The 18,175-nt window shown below is 36.4% G+C and overlaps 1 protein-coding gene across 1 annotated transcript in view; it reads left to right on the top strand.

Moving 5' to 3' along the window:
• MBOAT2 (membrane bound O-acyltransferase domain containing 2) overlaps positions 1-17,929 on the top strand; it is a 96,001-nt gene extending 78,072 nt beyond the window's left edge. Inside the window, exons 9-13 of the mRNA XM_035320854.1 lie at positions 2,220-2,323; positions 2,670-2,734; positions 7,573-7,705; positions 10,394-10,545; positions 11,125-17,929. Coding sequence (XP_035176745.1) covers positions 2,220-2,323; positions 2,670-2,734; positions 7,573-7,705; positions 10,394-10,545; positions 11,125-11,347 — 677 coding nt within the window. The 3' untranslated portion in view covers positions 11,348-17,929. The remainder of the gene's footprint in view (positions 1-2,219; positions 2,324-2,669; positions 2,735-7,572; positions 7,706-10,393; positions 10,546-11,124) is intronic.
• Positions 17,930-18,175: the final 246 nt, after the last annotated feature.

Genomic DNA, 18,175 nt, shown 5'->3' with positions numbered 1-18,175 from the left:
AGCCTCAGTGTAGCAGAGCAGCATGACTCATTTACAGCTGCTGGTTTCATTCCTGGTCAATGAATGAAGTGCTTTCAGTGCGTCTGGATATAGTAATTCTGGGCCTTGTTGTGGAATGAAATATTTCTGAATATTATGCTCTTATGCACCAGTACCATCGTCTGTCAAAAGCAGGAGTCAGCTGAAAAATGAATAATTTTCTTCTTTTCCCCCGTCATTCTTCAGATAGATTTCTACTTCGGTTTGCTAGCAGAGCAGTGTTAGCATTCTTTGGTAAAACACTGACAAAAATACACTATATTAATTTTGTACTTTTGGTTTGCTAAATAACTTCTTTCAACTTTCTCCTTCGCTTTTATTTCATCTAAACTTATAATGGTGTGAGTTGAATGTGCAGAGACCTTAACATTTTTACTGGATGTTATACTTCTGAGTTGCACAATGCTATTCTTTGCACTTAAGAAAAAAGATCTGTTAATAAAATGAGTACTTACTAAATGCTAGTTGATAAAATGGCTACTTACTCTAGCTGTAGTCTTTGTGCTTTAGCCAGCAAGGGATTGTGGAGTTCATATATTGAGCTGTTTCTAACAACGTAAAATGGTTGTCTAATATTTGCAGGTGACATCAGTTATACCAGATAGATATCTTTTAAAATTGTTGTTGGTGAGGGGAAAAAATACTATAAAATGCCTTGTATTAAATCAAATCAACCATCACAAAGCCCTCTTCAAGACCTGTGAATAACTGGAGAAACTCAACTTCAGGAAAGGAACTGTTTGAGTGTTTGGATCAATCGCATCTTTTATTTTCTGAGTATGTTTGATTAGTACCTTGAAAAAGCTGTTGAGAAGAAAGGAAAATGAATTGATGAATTTCACTTATGTATCACTATTATATAAAGTAAATTCTTTTTAAAATAGTAATAAAAGTTGAGGATTTTTTGCCTTGCTAGTTGTAATTTAAAAAGGGACAACCTGATTAGAGTGCTTTGGAAAAGTTCTGAGCTCACACACAGGGCTAATGTCCTCTCACTGGAGGACTGGATCTGTATTGCTGCTGCAGAGCCTTTTGGTTACCTTGCTTCCAATTCCTCTGGAGTACTTTGAATTGTGAGAGGAATGGGCATTCTCCTCCCCATGGTCCTTGGTGTAGCCAAGTGCCCCATGGTTATGATGTTTGGGTGCATGCACTCAATGCCTGGCTCAGCAGAGGCAATATTTGGGAAGGACTCCAGTTTATGTGCAAGTGGCCATCCGAGTTTGAGAAGTTCAGCTGAGGAAGCTTTAGTGGCTTGGCTGACAAAGCTGAGCCAGAGGTGAGTACTGAACATGAGACGTGATGTTCAGGGTGAGACCCCTCGCTTTTTCCTGCACAGCCCACATGATGGTAGCTGCTTTCCTGCAGAAAAATATGGTTTGTTTGGAAGTATTTACAATATGCATTGTAAACACTCACAAGTGGGATGTTAACAGCAGCCTCATGTCGTCACTGGAATAGGCTGCCCAGGGAAGTGGTTGAGTCACCATCCCTGGAGGTCTTTAAAAGACGTTTAGATGTAGAGCTTAGGGATATGGTTTAGTGGAGGACTTGTTAGTGTTAGGTCAGAGGTTGGACTGGGTGATCTTGGAGGTCTCTTCCAACCTAGACTATTCTGTGATTCTGTGATCACTGGAAGTCTGACAAACTGTGCACTGCTAAGTAAATTGCTGCATACTTTATTAGGTCTTCACTGGTTACGTGTGGTGCTGTGAATGTGCACGTAGCTGAATCGTGCAGGTTTATTGTTGGGCTTTAACCATCACTATTGCTGCATTACAAACACTGAAGGCACATACCTTCGAGTTGAGCTGCTGTCTCAAGTCATCACCAGCAGCCACTGTTTTGTAGTATGGATGCATCTCATTGAGTTTGTTTTTCTGTCAAATTGCTCAAGCACATCCAAGTAAGCTCTGTGAGAGAGGGAGGCATCTGTACTGTGAGGCAGATAGTAATGGCACCCATCCTTGTGCTTTAGTACACGTTTTTTTAATTGAAAGCAAGTCTGTTACTTGGATTGTTTTCTGTTTGTTCCAGCGTCTAATGCAGTATTTAAAAACACATGCATAGCCTTTGAAATATCACCAATATTTTGAACAAATACATGCTGTGTACCGCACAATGTTTGTAATACCAGCAGTTAGTTCATAATTCCTTTGTTTCTTTTTGTCCCATTGCAGCAGATGCAATTAATAACGCAGCAGGGTTTGGTTTTAGAGGCTATGACAAAAACGGAGTTACACGTTGGGATCTAATATCAAATCTGAGAATCCAGCAAATAGAGGTTTGTTCACTGCTCTTTTAAATAAAATACGTGCCCATGTGTGTATTTAATTGCAATTTCATTATTTTTTTCTAAGCATTTTGTTTATCAAGATACTGAGTATGTTTTAAATCAAAAATGACAAGTTCACACCCTTAGGGAAGAATGGAAAATAGAATCTGCTTTGAATATGTTTTACTTGTCGTTTGATTTCCAAAACATTCTGTGCTTATAAATAGTTGAGTAAATTCCTTATTCAGTTAATCTCAAAATACTTTTTGAGCAGTTTATATGCCGGAATTCTGGAATATTTAATAACATTTTACAATCACTGAAATACAATTACTGGTTTTGTTTTGTTTTACAGTCTTCCACAAGTTTCAAGATGTTTCTTGATAACTGGAATATCCAAACAGCTCTTTGGCTTAAAAGGTATGTATTTCTTAAAGGCAAGCTTTTCTGCACAGAAGTTTCTAAAATAAATATTTCTTTGAAGATAATTTAGCATTTAAAGCTGAAGCCCACAAAACAGTACAGTTGTTCAGCAACTGCATAGAACATTCTTCTTGTAATACCTGTATTAAGGCCTCTGAATTTTGATCACTTAGTGTAAACTGTCAGCTAGCGATGGAAACTGTTTAACTTCACTATTGGCCATAGGTAACCTAGAAGTATTAATCTGCGGAGTAATCTCTTTCCTTTTTTTTTCTGTTTCCATTCAAAGCTGTGCATGTAGCTGAGAGCAGTAGCATACATCTTTGGCTGCTAGCCTGTGGAAGCTCCTAGCCACACAGTGATACAAGAATTTCCATACATTCTCTGAGAGAACTTTCTGCACTCCTCCTGTAACTGGTGCATGGGAAATACCAAACCATGCAATGTGCTATCAAAAAAAAAAAAAAAAAGGCAAACAAATATCCCTCAGATGCATTTCTTCCCTTGTCTGAGAAACAGGCGTAGTGCCCGGTGAAGTAAATCATTCTACTTCTACCACTTCTTTGTGGTGACTAGAAAGTAAGACAAGAAAGTGTCCTTGTACAAGTGTCCTTGTACATAGGTTTTGTTTCCCTTCTTCCAGTCTCCGTATAGATAATCCTTTAAAACTAGATGCAAGTTTAACCTAGACCCCCATCTTGGGATCACTCAGAGGACTTTATCTCATTCTTGGATGGCTGGCAGCAGGAAGTTGCCTCCATCAAATTTCTTTATACTCAGTGCTCTTTTTTCCATAATTTCTTCCTTAAATATTTATCTGACTTAGTAATAAAAATTAAACAAACAAAACAACAGAAATAGAATTTCATGTGCATGTTCTAGTTGGCTCCATAGGCACTAGGATCTGCTGATAGGACAACAAGGAAGAATTGTATGCCACAGTCATAAAAATGCATCATTTAATAAAGCAAGTTTTAAATTTATCTATAGAAGTTTATCAGTATTAAAACTTAGTGTGGTTATGTTTCAGTAACCTTTCAAACTCTTACATTGAATGATTTTAACGGAACATTGGTTTACTGCAGAAAATATTAGAATTTCCTTTGAATTGGAAGGAGAAAAAAAAAGGCAAATCAATTGCTCTTAGGGTGACATTAAAAGAAGGTGCCAAGAGAAATTAATGCATCTTCTTTAATAAATATTTTTAGAACAATTGGAGGAGACTCTTTGAGGACATTCTAAGTACAAATTGATTCTTGCAACAGTGAAAGAAAGTGGAAAGGTTTCTTAAAGTTAAATTTTGAGTAAAAGATTGTTTTAATGATTACATACAAGGACTACAAGTAATGGCACAGAATATATGATACAAATACCTATCATTTTGCTAGTTGCAATGCTACAGCAGTTTTAAGAAGACATGCTCATAAATTACTTTAAACATTTTAAAACCTCACTTATTTACCATTCATAGAAGCACCTAAAATCTTAGGTATTTATCTCACAAGAAATACAGAAATGCGGAATGTAAATATTGTTTCTGTTTCTTTCTGATGCTCTCAGAAGCTGTCAGAATTACAGGTTTTAAACCCCGATTGTGTGTGGAAAAAAAAAAAAAAGCTTTTGTAAAAACTGTTACGCAGTTATCTGGTCTACGGATCATAAACTTTAATGAGCATATTAGGAAATACAGCAGTTCAAAAGTATTATGTTTAGAAGCATGCATTTCAAAATAGATACTTACACATTAGCATGTATCAACACTATATATATCATGATAATGTTTCCTCATTGGGAAATTCCTCAGCCTATTCATTCTTTTTTCCAAAGGAAACATCTAATTATGTTTGCAAAGCCTCTGTGGTACTTCTTTCTCTCTTCTGGCTTCTTCCCAGACTTCTTGTCTTCTTACAGTGGATGTAGTACTTCTGAGACCTCCAAGGTCTTTCCCCTGGCTTGGTACAGGCAGAATGAATTATTAAAATGGCTTAATTATCCTTCTTTTCTTTAGATAACACTCCTGCTAGTACATCAGTATTACATCTGTCAGCAGCAATCGAGTGTTTATTCATGCTCAGCTGATACTCAGGTTTTCCATACCGTAGATTCCTATTCATGATCATTACTTTTCCCATAGTGTTACATAGGCAGTTAAAGTTTTGTATCTTCCAATGTTCTTAGAGGTTCTAGACTTTGGACTTCATCTTGTTGATTTCAAAACATTTCAGATCTGTCAAAGATCATTTTGGATGCTAGTTCTTTACCTGGTGAGAGTACGATGCACATCTTCTCTACCTCACTTTCCCTCCCATAAAGAAGGAAGGGAAGAAAGGGTGAAAAATACACTTCTTAGCCTATCACCCAAACTAGTAATGAACATACAGAACCAGGCCAAGGACAGTACCTTGCTGAGCAGTTGATGCATCTTCCCAGTGCTAGAGCAAATCACAAATAGCCCAAACAACCCACATTTGAACAGATTTTCTGAGCATGCTATGATGACCCTATTTCCTTGGTTTGCTTTTAGGAATGTCAAATGAAGCATTCAAACAGAATTTCTTATTGAAAAATCCATAGAGAAAATTTTAAGCTTACTTTTAATTCTCTGCAATTGAAGCCTGATGATTGTTTCTAGTATGTATTTTGCCTGACTTGTGTTGATACGACTGATATTTGGTTAGTTAATGAAGTTAGATTGTTAGCTCCTGAATTCTTTACAGGGGAAAATCTGCTCAGTTAAAGTAGTTTAAACCAAAGAAAAGGGAGTTTTAAGCCATTTATCAGTATATTAATGTTATTTAATTAACCAGCGGTCAGTGAAATACACATTCAAGATTCATATCGGTACTAGAAGAGGAAACATTTTGTAAGCGCATGGTGTTGTGACTTAATAAACAGATTTCTAAACCCTTTTCTGTAACTAATTCCAAAGAGTTTTAAAAATGCGCGTACGTGCCCACAGTTACATGCAGCCCGCCTACACGCCAAAGGACATGCAGGTTACAAAAACACACCTTCTTTTTCCACGCGTGGGCATCCTGCTTGTGCACACTGCCTGTTGGAGATTGAGTTCCCCAGTTCCATGTGAACCTTCTGATCCACATGCCAATTAGAAAAGCAGGCAGCGAGTTCACGTGAATGCAGCTGATACGGGTGAGATATTGCTCCCTGTGTATTGCTTACTGTACTGACATTCCCCCTGCTGGATGAAGGCTACTTGGTGTCCACTGGGAAGGCTGCTCTGTCTTGGCATTGGCAGGTGATGCTCGTGGGGTGACTTCTGGCAGTGTGAAACCAGGTTTTGACTCCTGGTGTTTTTATTCCAAGGCATCTCTGAATTGTTGCAACTTTTCATGCTGCTTTTGTACTTCTTTTCAGGCTGACACCTTCTTTGTTTCAAAAGTCTCTTTGAAATTCCTGGTTATTGTTTAATCTGGCCAACGTTACTTTCTTCATTAAAGTTATCTATTTTGGGCAAATGACCTCAGATAGTTTTGTGTATTACTTATGCACATATACACTTGCACCCTACTTAAGGCCCACATTCTTATCTTAACAGCTGTTGTTAGCAAAGCCCTTTGGTGAGGGAAGGGGGCTGTAGTGGTGCCCCACACTGAAGAACTAGTGAGATAAAACTCATCGCATCTATTTGTCTGAAATAACTTAAATTAGCAGAATACACTTCTGATCTTTCCCTGTTCAGATCCTGTCTTTTTACCTTCTGCTCTTTAACACTGACTGTATTACTTAGCCTTAATAACCCTTTGCATATATGGAAGTAGTTAAATAGTTAAATAAATAGTGAATATTTTGGTTTTCTGTATCATTAGTCTTCCTCTTTCAATAATAGACATGCCTTCTCTTCTGTCTTCCTGTTACACGCTACGTATTTATAAAAACCTTTTCACATATTGGTGTCAATGCCCTTTTTTAGTTAAAACTCATTTTTATATGTTAGTCTTAGATTTCTGTTCGTGCATGCTTGTGCTGTTTATTTTTGCTTCGCTTAAGTATGCATCTGTTTCCATATTTCCTATTGCTTTTTGGTTTTCAGATCATTAAAGAACTCTTGATGAAGCCATATCAGGACCTTACCATGCTTCCTATCATTCTTCCACATCATGATGGTTTGTCACTGTGTCATTTAATGTTGTCTTTTAGAAACTACTACCTCTCTTGGATTCCTTTTTCCCTTTGTCCTTCTAGAACTCCTTATTATAGGACCTTGCCAAGTAATTCCGTCTCAATTTTTAAACAGCAAAATTCAGCATTCTCCTTATTTAGTATTCTTGCATCCCTAGACTCATTAATTATCACTTCATCATCGTGCTCATGTGATTGCCCTACACACACATGTACAACTGCAGTCTCTCTGTTACTCAGAATTGAAGGTAGCTGTTACTTTGCCCCTTCACCCATAAGCAGATTTCATTTTATGAAAAATATATATCGGACCTACTGCAAGAGCTTGTGGGATAATCTGTGCCTTTCAGTCTAGCTTTTCAAACCTATTTTTGGATGGCTCAAGATCCCTTATTAATACCAACACCCGTCTTTGGATGCTTCTGTATCACTTCACTATGAATAAGTACCATAAATGATGGCACTCAGCTTAGGTTAGCACTGAGGGGTTACGTCTGCAGCTCTGAGTAGCTTTAGATATTTTCTGTAAGTCATAATGTAGTGGCAATGTTAGTAAATAATAGTAAACTGCAGTTGCATTGCAAGTATTATGTTAGAGGTGAACCTGCTAATAGTATAAATGTATAAATGGTAACTGGAAAGACTGATGATCTGTCTCTCATGTTATTTATCTTGGTTTGTCTTTCTTTTGTTAGAGTGTGCTATGAGCGAGCCACCTTCAGCCCAACGATCCAGACGTTCATCCTTTCTGCCATTTGGCATGGGGTTTACCCGGGATATTATTTAACATTTTTAACAGGAGTACTAATGACACTAGCAGCACGAGCTGTAAGTACCAGCCAAGTATCTTCTTAAATAATAAGTAGTTTTGTGAAAGAAAATTGAGAACGTGTTCTGTACTCCAAAGATGTGCTTTAGAGATGACAAACAGTATGTGTGATAGTGTTTATTTTTTAGTTATGAGAACAGTGGGAATGATTAATTATAAAGAGGGAGTAATCAGCAGAATCAAGCAAGACTATGCACATCCTATAACATCTTTGTAGCATGTCTTTTGTGTAAACTCTTCCTTTCTTGTAACAGATCATGTGTTACTATGCCATGCTGATCAAGGTGTTATCTGGGATCGTTATGAAAAAAACTCTCTTGTCACAGATGATCATTAGCTTAAAATTTGAGGGTTAGTGCTAGATATTTAAAGAGTCCACCCTCCTCCATAATTTCTGTCCAATACTGTTATAATGATGGTAACTAAAGAATGATCACCCTCAACAGCAGATAAACATCTGTAGTGCAGTTACTACTTAAAATTGCCCAACCAGCAGCACAGTAATAATAACAAACTTTTGCTGTTGCTATTTAGAGTGAAATGGACCCAGCAAATCTGTCAAGAAACCTCACAGTCCTGCTGGAGAAGCTGAATAAGAACAGAGGCAGGTTTTTCAGCTGCTCAAGGGGAAAGAGGAGCAAGATACTCAGCTGTCAGCCCAGAGCAGAATAGCAGACCGCTTTTCCATTGAAAGAGCCGGGAGACTGAGAAATGAAGCAGCCTGCTCTTTCTTGCGGTGATAGCTAGGGCAAAGTGGTACTTCGGATTTAGATTGTTGCTAACAGTAATAAAACACCTGCTTCTGTTACTTCATGGAGATGGAGTATAGTCTTTGTTTGACAGAATTGACTCCTTTCTATAGAATAAGTGTATTTCCCATCTCCATTCCAGTCTCTGTCACAGTGAACTTTGGCATCTATCAACCAGGGGCAAAAGCCAGGGTTCAGGGACAGTTCACAGGTAGAAGTTGTATTTTCTCAACAGCGGAAGTGCAGTAAATCAGACTGCTTCCTGCTCTTAGTCCTGGGCTTTGCTAGGAAGCTGTGTTGTATTCGTATTTCATATCAATAATCAATAAAATATTAAAAGATTTTCAGTTTCTATACAAACAGGTACTTCATATTAACTGGTAAGATACGTTAGAGGCACTTTAGCATGTTTGTTATTTAACTCTATTAGCCTTTATTAAGACTGAACAAGTTGGCAACTCCGATTCACATTTTCTTCACCTGTCATTCCTAAATATGTATTCAACTTGTTTTATTCCCGTTAATCATTCGATGCTTCCTATCAGTTGTTTACTATGGGAAATCATAGATTTATCTTAAATGTCATCCTTCAGGTCCTACCGTACTCCATTTCTCTACAAGAAATTCTGTAAAACTTGGATGAAGCTTTACAGAAGTCAGGAACAAGTCACTGTACGTGGTGATAGGAGAAAGCAGGGGAGATGACAGGCAGCAAGGTAGAAGGGTATGAGGCTAGAATGACTTATCTGTCTTAGCTTAACTAACAAAGTCTGAGTGGGAATGTGATACGTACATGGGAATATGGGTAAAAAGGGCAAGAAAACTGAAAAAGGGTTTTAATGTTTTTAAGGGTTTTAAGGAAATCAGCATAAGCCAGCCTAGAATTCCATTTTGGCAGGAAGCCTTCAGAGGAGTGGTTATTGGAACAACCTTTTCATGGAGGGCATTAGTTAATTTTCCCCCACATCAATCCTAAAATCTTTATTTGTCAGGCACAGGAACCTTGTTGGAGTCTGGAAGTCAGCAGATGATTGCGATAATTTAGGAGTTATTTTGGAGGAAAATGTAATTAGGAGGAAAATGTAACCTTAGAGGAATCAATTTTGTATCTATATTACCAAGAGGGGTTGACTGCTACCAAAACCTTGCCGCATAAACCCACTACACATCCCCACTTAAGATACTTGTTTAGTGGACTCATATTAGAGGTTCTGTCTTGTCTTAAACAAAATTGAACTCAAACCTATGCAAGTTGGGGATTTTTTGAAATACCATTGGTATTCTATTACTCAAACAGAATTTTACAAGCAAAAGAAGACTCAGCATATGAAATAATAAATCTTTTTATAATAGTCCCACTTAGTCCCACTTGATATTAGTTCTTATTAAGGCTCCTAACATTTGTCATTAGAACTGAAATTTGGAATTTTCTGGTTTCTTTTTTTTATTTATTTTTTTTTGTGTGTGTGTGTTGTTGTTTGTTTGTTTGTTTTGTTTTGTTTTGTTTTTATCCCACTAGTCTTCAAATATATCCTACCCATTTACATATGTGAGCTGTTTACTAGGTAGGAGCTTTCAGCAGAAGCCTTCTGGTTTTCATTTACTCCAAAACTTTGTATTTACAAAATGTTTCTGTAGAATAGAATGCCTGCCACATTCAGATAAGTAGTCTAAGTGTGTATGCATTCTTTTAATTTGGCTTAAATTCTTAAATAGTTAAAAGTCCTGCACTGGATGAAGCATGCTATCCTAAAAGGCAAGGAATTTGAATAGACTCCTTTTGAAGTTAATGTTTTTTTAAGTATTTTAAACAGACAAATGCTTGTCCAGACAGTAACATCTCTATTCATCCTATGAATTTTGTAGAAAAATTCTATACAGGAAGATAGCAGTAATCAGTTTATTACTAATCTAACTTGCTATTATCTGCTTTTTCAGATAAGAAACAATATCAGACACTATTTTGTTGAATCTCCTACTGTTAAACTATGTTATGATATTGTAACATGGATGACAACTCAAGTAGCAATAAGTTACACAGTTGTGCCATTTGTACTGCTTTCTGTGAAACCCTCTCTCACCTTTTACAGGTAAGTATGTTCTGTTTCCTTTCTCTTTTTTTAACTCAAAGTAGATGCATTTTCTGTGGCAGAAGATTCCTGAATTCTGAATTACATTAGCGATAATTATCAGATTTGTTAGTTGAGCAAGCTATTGTATTCTAACATGTGAGCTTGGTTTTTGTTTAAGAAACCATGAAGTGCTCTTGTTTTCCTATCATAATGGACTTATTTTTTCTTGCAGCGGAAAATAAAACCTTTGAGATGAGTTTGTCCTTGACCTATTTTATATCAAGACTAGATAATGACTTCCTACAAGTAACTTTTTTGAAATAATAAATTCAAAGCAGATTTCTCTTTACTTGGCATCCGGTACTTAAGAAACCTGGTACCATCTCTGATACCGCACTAAATACCGTGGGAGAAGACTTTATTTCTATCTCTCCCCTTACTACTTTTTAATTTAAAAAGAAAATATTAATGTTTTACTTAGATATTTTATGTGAAAAGTACTGTATGCAAGTAGATTTCCTTAAGTATCTTGTAAGACTAGTCAGAGTTTTGTTGAACTAGTGTTTTTACTTGTTGTGTTTTTTGTATTTTTTTTAGCTCCTGCTATTTCTGTCTTCATATTGTCAGCATCCTGGTGCTGTTGGTATTTCCATTGAAAAGAACTCAAAAAGGAAGTAAAAAGCACGAAAGCATCCAGCCTGCGTGGCCCAAAAAACTAGAAGAAGAAAATCTTTTGCAAAAGAACAGTTATTCCACAACAAATAATAGTTTCAGTCAGAAAGAAGAAATAACCTGCAGATATCAAGCACTAAAGCAGTGATTGAGGAGTACTATGATGAATATATTTTGTATGTTTTCAGAAACCCATTTTTAGCACCTTTTAAAGGGGTTTGTATTTGTTTGCAAAGATGTTTAGTATGAAAAGAATGCATTACCTAGGAAAATCACATACAATAGCAAGACTGGAAACAAAACAGATTAACCCCTTCCATGCCATGTCCCTGTGGGTCACGCCTTATATGAAGATATTACCATTATTTCAATGGGCACTCAGGACTTGCAACGTATGTCCATAGGGTCATATGTGTGCCCTTTGCTGAATGTACGTTGTGTATCCCAAGGCACTGATGGGGTGAGATACAATTGTGTCAATCTAGGATTAACAAATGGAAATTAATTTTTCCAAATGAATGACTTGCCTTAAACCCTCTATTTACTGAAATATTGTTTCTAAGTGATATTTTCAAGACTGATTTTGTGGAAAGCGTATTTCAAATATATGATCCTATATGCTATAAAGAAGATACAAATATGAAATGCAAAGTCATTAGAAGGTTTTCGAACCTCCTCTTTAAAAGGGAATTGCAATAAGCATCTCAGTATTTGGAGGGTTTTCTTAAAGTATCTCAAACAATTACAGTATATTATGGAACTGTAAACTTTACTGATGCCAAATTATAGTTAGGTTTCTGTGATAAAGAGTCTAATTACGCATAATCCTTCTGAATGGAGTAAAAAAAACACACACACACCTGGAGGTTCACCTTTTCCAGAGCTTGACAGCTCCATACTGTTTAATTTAAAGTATAAAATCACTACAAAACATCACCAAGTAGGCTTTTGCAGCTAGAGTAGGAAAGGCAGCCGCAGGACACTGAAGACATTGTGCAAGCAGCAGGACTTCAATGAAAATGTGTTTTTACCCTTAAATACCAGAAATACTTGTTCTAGAATAGAACTATTTTACCAAAAATGATTTTTAATACTTAAAAACAAAGTCACTTTTAATTTTAAGGCATACAGTAGTTAGTCGATGATGCTTGAGGTGTAAAAATGTCAAAATTAACTTGAGATCTAATTCATACGGTAAAATGTGAAATCACCATGATAACCAATTTCCGTATGCTTAATCATTGATGGCCCTTTATGCAAAGAGGTTTATGAATTAGAGGAAAAGATTTCTCTTTAAATTAGGATTTTAAATGCAGATTTCACATAGTATTTGTGGGTAACATAGTGAAAGAAAGAAATCCTTGAGAATATCTAACTAACTGAATTATGGAAGAAAGTCAAGGGGATAATGCATTGGCTATATCTGTTCCAGACCATTTGTTGTGATGATTGTCCCTGCAAAAGTACCGTGTTAAAGGGCTACATATTGCTTATATTCAGTGTTTTCATATGATTTAATTTTAGTAAATGAACTGTTTATCCATACATTGTACCAGTTTTAAAGCTAGAAAAAAATACTATTGGAGAAAAATAATGCGGCTTGTTGGTTAGTAACCTATGGGTGAATGAAACAAATGAAAATTTTGTCATACTGTTTTGATCCTGAATTTTTTGATCAAGTATTTGGCCTGGGGGGTCAATATTCCTCATACCAGGGGAACTGTAATGGTCATCATTTGCCCTCTAGGGACATTACCATGCAGAATTTGTCTCAATACTTGTCTGACTTACTCCCTACAAACCTAAGTCAGGTCAGAGCTGTTTCCTTGCTGTGGTAATTCTGTGTCTGTCCTTTGTCTCCTTAAAACTCACAGGAGGAAAACACACTTTAAAAAATTATTGTTATTATTATTACGTGTAGGTTAGCACTAAACTGACACAGAAAGGTGGACCTAAATATGGAGTGAGTCTTAGGTGGGCAGGGATGTTGAGCGTTTCAGTGACAGTTTTATTATCTTTCAAGGAAAATAATCTGATTTCTAAATCCTTCTGTTGATTACCCAAGTAGACCTCCCCATGGTGTTGCCATTGTAATCATTTGTCTCTACAAAATGACATTTTTTTTCTTCCATTGTTTCTAAGCAAGGGCACACTAATTTCTTTATGCTTATTTATCCTTATTAGAGATAGAATCAGGAAAGACATTTTCCACTTTCTGTTCTTGGAAGGACATTCACGTTAAATAACAAATAGAACTGCACATTTCTGGGTGGGTGAGTAGATTTTGGGTTGATTCTTTCAGTATTTGTTGCTGTTCAACTTGAATTCCTCTTCTTGTTGGTGCAGGCTATGTATCTACTCAAACAAGCAGTTTTGGATGCCAGTACATCTCATGTGCCATTTTTCCATCAATTTTCTGGTATTCTTTTCTTGTTTTGGCAGGAGTGCCAATACGTGCGAGGGAGGCTTCTGAGTTCTTCATTAAGAAATACAAAAGCAATTGCAAGCACTCCCAGAAAATAAGCAGATTTAGGCTAGTGAAGTCCCGTACTTCAGTGTGAGTGAATTCACAGATACAGTTTTGTTCAGAACTTACGTGCAAGTTAAAACTGATAAAAAAAAATGTGCTTGCTTTAGCTGGTCACAAGTAGCAAGATGTGGGTTTCAAAAGTGGACATGACTGGTGTCTGTGTGCAATACAATTAGTTTTTTCTTCACTATTTGAACCCCTTAAATAATTGCAACATAAGAAAATTATGATGATTTTATTTTGCATAGAATTTCTGTTTAACTGTAGTGTCCTAAAATTTAGTTTTCAAAATATCATTGTGGAATATAGAAGTACTTGAAGTACTTGTAACAAAAATTGCTCCTTATGCAGATGAGTTCTCTTGAGGACTACATAAGGAGGTGTTTCAGTTTTTTGGTTTTTCTTTTAAATGGCAGCACTCTGATATTAGTCAAATTGGGCTTTAGTTGTTGTTTTCCCTCAGCTTTGCTAGTTTTCTGCCTTGCTATCACAAATGAAAATGTGGCACTGGATCCTTTTCATTCAGTCAGTCAAAAAGACAAGAGCAGCCAGCTCAGATGCTTTAGATAATCTTCAAGTTTTACACATGTAACTTCCTAATAATGAATTTGAAAGGATGATGGTGATTTACTGTTATTCTTGCTGAGAAAAAAAGCAGAAAGCAAATTGGCTAGAACCATTTTGGACATGAAGGAAACATGGTTTTCAATATTCTTTCACTTAAATAATATATATCCAAAAGGCAGAAGTCTTTTCTGTATTCCAGATGAGCACTCTTTGAAAAGTAAATGTAACATATTACTGATAATTTTATGGTGCTTTGCAGATCCTTGCCTATTGTGAACAATTCAAACAGGCACTTAATGAGTTAATATTAGTTACTAAATGTAGTCACCCTGCTAGTAACTATTCGCTTGCTTAACCTTTTTTTAACCTGTTATGCTTCTGTATTAATGAAAGAGATATGTGTTATATATATATTTAAAGACTAGTTTCAGTGGTGCCTACTACTGTTGTAATAGGGAAGGCTTTGTTAGCTTTACAGTTACATTATGTCCTTCTCGAGGAAACTCCTGTGGCCATTCCTTCAGCTGACATGTAGACAAGGTTTCAGTAATAGGTGACACTTTAAAACATAGTATCATGTACAAAACATTATCATGTAAAAATACTGGTATGCATTTTAATATGCTCTTAATAGAAATCATGCTTTAATGAGAAGACTTTACAAAGAGGTCTTTGTGTATTCCGTGCTCTACACTGACCTGTGATATGGGTTTTACCAGTAGAGTATATCGTATAGGAAAAGAATTTTACGCTTACTTAACTTGTTCCCTTTCCCCTGTGGGAATAAGTAAAATAAACACAAGTACTATGCTTGTATGACAGGATGGACACGAGGTAGTAGTGCTCCTATTACTGGCAATGATCTAGTTGGTCATAAAACTTCTGATGCAGATGAGATCTGTTTTGTAAACACCCTTGTGAGAGCCTGGCCTACTGTCAAATCCATATCAAAAATAATTTTAAAAGAGTCTGGATTTTTCTCTTGGAAGCTTTGCAAACAAATTGCTGACAATTTGTTGAAGTACATGAGCAGATGTATACTTGTGTTTGCATACAAATGTGTCACTGTTGCTTACATGTAAACTTTCATGTGTTCAACTTTATAAGTTGGCCTTGAGAGACAGAGAAGTTTAAAAGCACAAACTAGAATAATTTTAGGCTTTTGTTTCCTTTACCCTTAACTCTTTCACTTTGTAATTTTCACTGAATTCTGAAAGAGGTTTGATTTTTTTTTTTTTTAATTTTTGCAATGAATTTGTAAATGATGCCATTTGTTTTGAAAAGTGATCAGTGTTAGAAAAACTGATGGAAATAAATTTCAGCTTTTTATTATGATGCCAACCCTACATATAAAAACATGTTCTGTGCTGATCCATCACGGTGTTTAAGTACACAATTATTCTTTATTTATTTAGGTCCAGTAGTACTCAGAACAGCACTTGGGTATATTTTTAAGTGCTGGCAAAACACCGGTTGGCTATAAGTGCTTCAAGTTAAACAAGTACTTAAATACTACGCTAAGTATCTAAGCAGATACTCTACTGAATCACACCTACTCTCTGCTCAGATTACCAGATCTGAGGTCTGAATCTCAGCTAGTTGGCACCGTCAGCCTTTCCCCTCCTCACAGCCTTGTGGAACAGCTCCCTGCGCAGAACTCTGTGCAGTCTGAGCGTGTCCCAGCAGTGGCCAGGAGGATTTGGCATGGAGTTCCTGGGGTGGCTCACGCTGCTAATGCTACAGGCAGGGCTGGACAGAGGAGCTTCTTGTGGCTCCAGCTGCTGCTGCTCTGTGCTAGATCTGCCTGGAACTGTGGTAGGTGTTGCTATCCTGACCTGGACACTTCACAAACACCACAAAATACAGGCGTCTGCAAAGTTTCCCTGAGATGTTTTAACTTCACATGTTGCAATGGTTACTTATTATGATTAAAACTAAATGATTTTTTTTTTTTTTAATTTCTTAAAAGTGAGTTTTGAGATGAGCTTTTTGTATATTTTTAACAAAACCTAACAACTGTAACAATTTTCACCCCATAGAATGATATCTAAAACATAACTTGCTCACTTTGCAGCTATACAAATGTGCAAAAGCAAATTTTGCCACTTCACCCTCTTCTGTGAGTTAGTTCAGTGTCCAGTGACATAGGCCTGGTTTTGGTTTTAGGCACTTTTAGATGGCCTGGATCCATGTGCATATCCATATAAACACGAATTGACGAGCTGTAGCTGCCTATGGTGTGCATAAATACGTTTAAAATAGGTCATATCAATATTTACATGACAGTAGCATTGAGCCCGCCGGTCGTATGCTGCATCTGCTGACGTCTGTTCAGCTCTGGTCTTGGAGCACTAAGCTTTCTGCTTCTGGAAGCACAAACAGAATCTGCTGGTTACGGCTTGAGTGGAAGGTAAAGGGCTTCGTTCAGTTTGGGTTTTCTGCTGCAGACCACGTAGGCAAAATTGGACTGCAGACACATGACTGAAATCTGAGTTGGAAACTGGGCCACTTGCAGAGGAAGCTTTTTCTGTTAATAGTGGCTCAGTCTAGCACTTTATTCCAAAGGAACCTCTGGGCAAAAGAGACCTCTGCAGAATCTCCTTCCTTTTGTTCTGAGGGAGAAACACCCCAGGCTGGATTTACTTTATGTTTCCCCATGATCCGTAGTATGAACAGACAGCTGTGCTCCATGCTTCAGTCAGACTGGGAGGGTCCCTTTCTTCCGTCCAAATGGTGAAGATGTAATCTGAGATAGGAAAAATAGCGAAATCTGAGATAAAAAATAGGGTGCCTAGAGACTGGCAATCAGAATAGTGTAATACTACGTACTAAAGGTGCAACAATCTTTTGTCACAATAAGTTAAAGGAGTATTTGCCTACACATATTTTGCCTTTCTATGTGTTTCAGTTCTTTTTACGTCTTTTCTTTGTACCTGTTTTTGTCCAGTGGTATTGACTATTTCTCTGATGAACCTTCTGATGTGTCTTAGTGTGACAAAGGTGTCAAAAATGATAAATAGAAACTAGGTAGTCATTCTTAAATCCCAGACCTCAGATGTATTCTAGATCAGTTAGGAGAGAACATTCAAAATACACTGAATGGAAAATAGTGTAAGATGGGTGAAAATAGCATTATTCAAAGATGTTGTAATAAGTTATTGAATTTAAGAATTTAAAATACAGAACTACATTATTTCCTGCCTTGGTCACACGTTCAAGGGAATAGTTTTACCTCAATGCAGAAGTAGTAATGCCTCCAAATACCCATATGTTAAGATGAGAAAACACCCCTGAAAGTGTGGATAGCTACAGTATTCCTAAATTTGCCTTTCCTGATTCAGAATATAATGCATTGTCAGTGAATTTCATTTTTATTATTCCAAAATATATATTTTTAAAAAAGTGTTATTTTTCAACAGATCCATAAACTAAGTGTTGGTGTATGGTAAAATTAAAATACCACTGTTAGTTACACTGTGATTGTGATATTTTAATAATTACTTATTTCTAATTTGTCTCAGCAGTGCTGCAGAAGCAGTGTGCTGTTATGTTTTAAAGGTGTTTTTAACTTGCCTATAAATGTTTTTTTCTAATTTGTGTCTTTAAATCTGATTAAACTGTAGTTTAAAAAAATGTGAACTTGTTTTTCTAAATTCATTGGTGTCTGTCTGTTTTTAATGAGTGCTAAAAATGGTATTATTTTAATGCAGTTTCTCCTTTAGAGATTACTAAGCCTCACAACACTTGCATTTGCACTGTTATTTGCAGTATTTTGTTTAAAAATTGTTTGTATCCCATATGCTGTCTAGAGCTTGCATACAAATGTGCACATATAATTATTTTCCAGTAGAGTTGGTAAATAGAATTTCAAGGCCAACT

Source organism: Oxyura jamaicensis, chromosome 3 (assembly GCF_011077185.1).
Source record: "Oxyura jamaicensis isolate SHBP4307 breed ruddy duck chromosome 3, BPBGC_Ojam_1.0, whole genome shotgun sequence".
Lineage (NCBI taxonomy): Eukaryota > Metazoa > Chordata > Aves > Anseriformes > Anatidae > Oxyura > Oxyura jamaicensis.
The sequence above is the reverse complement of the archived record's forward strand: the minus strand, read 5'-3'. Positions and strand labels throughout refer to the sequence as shown.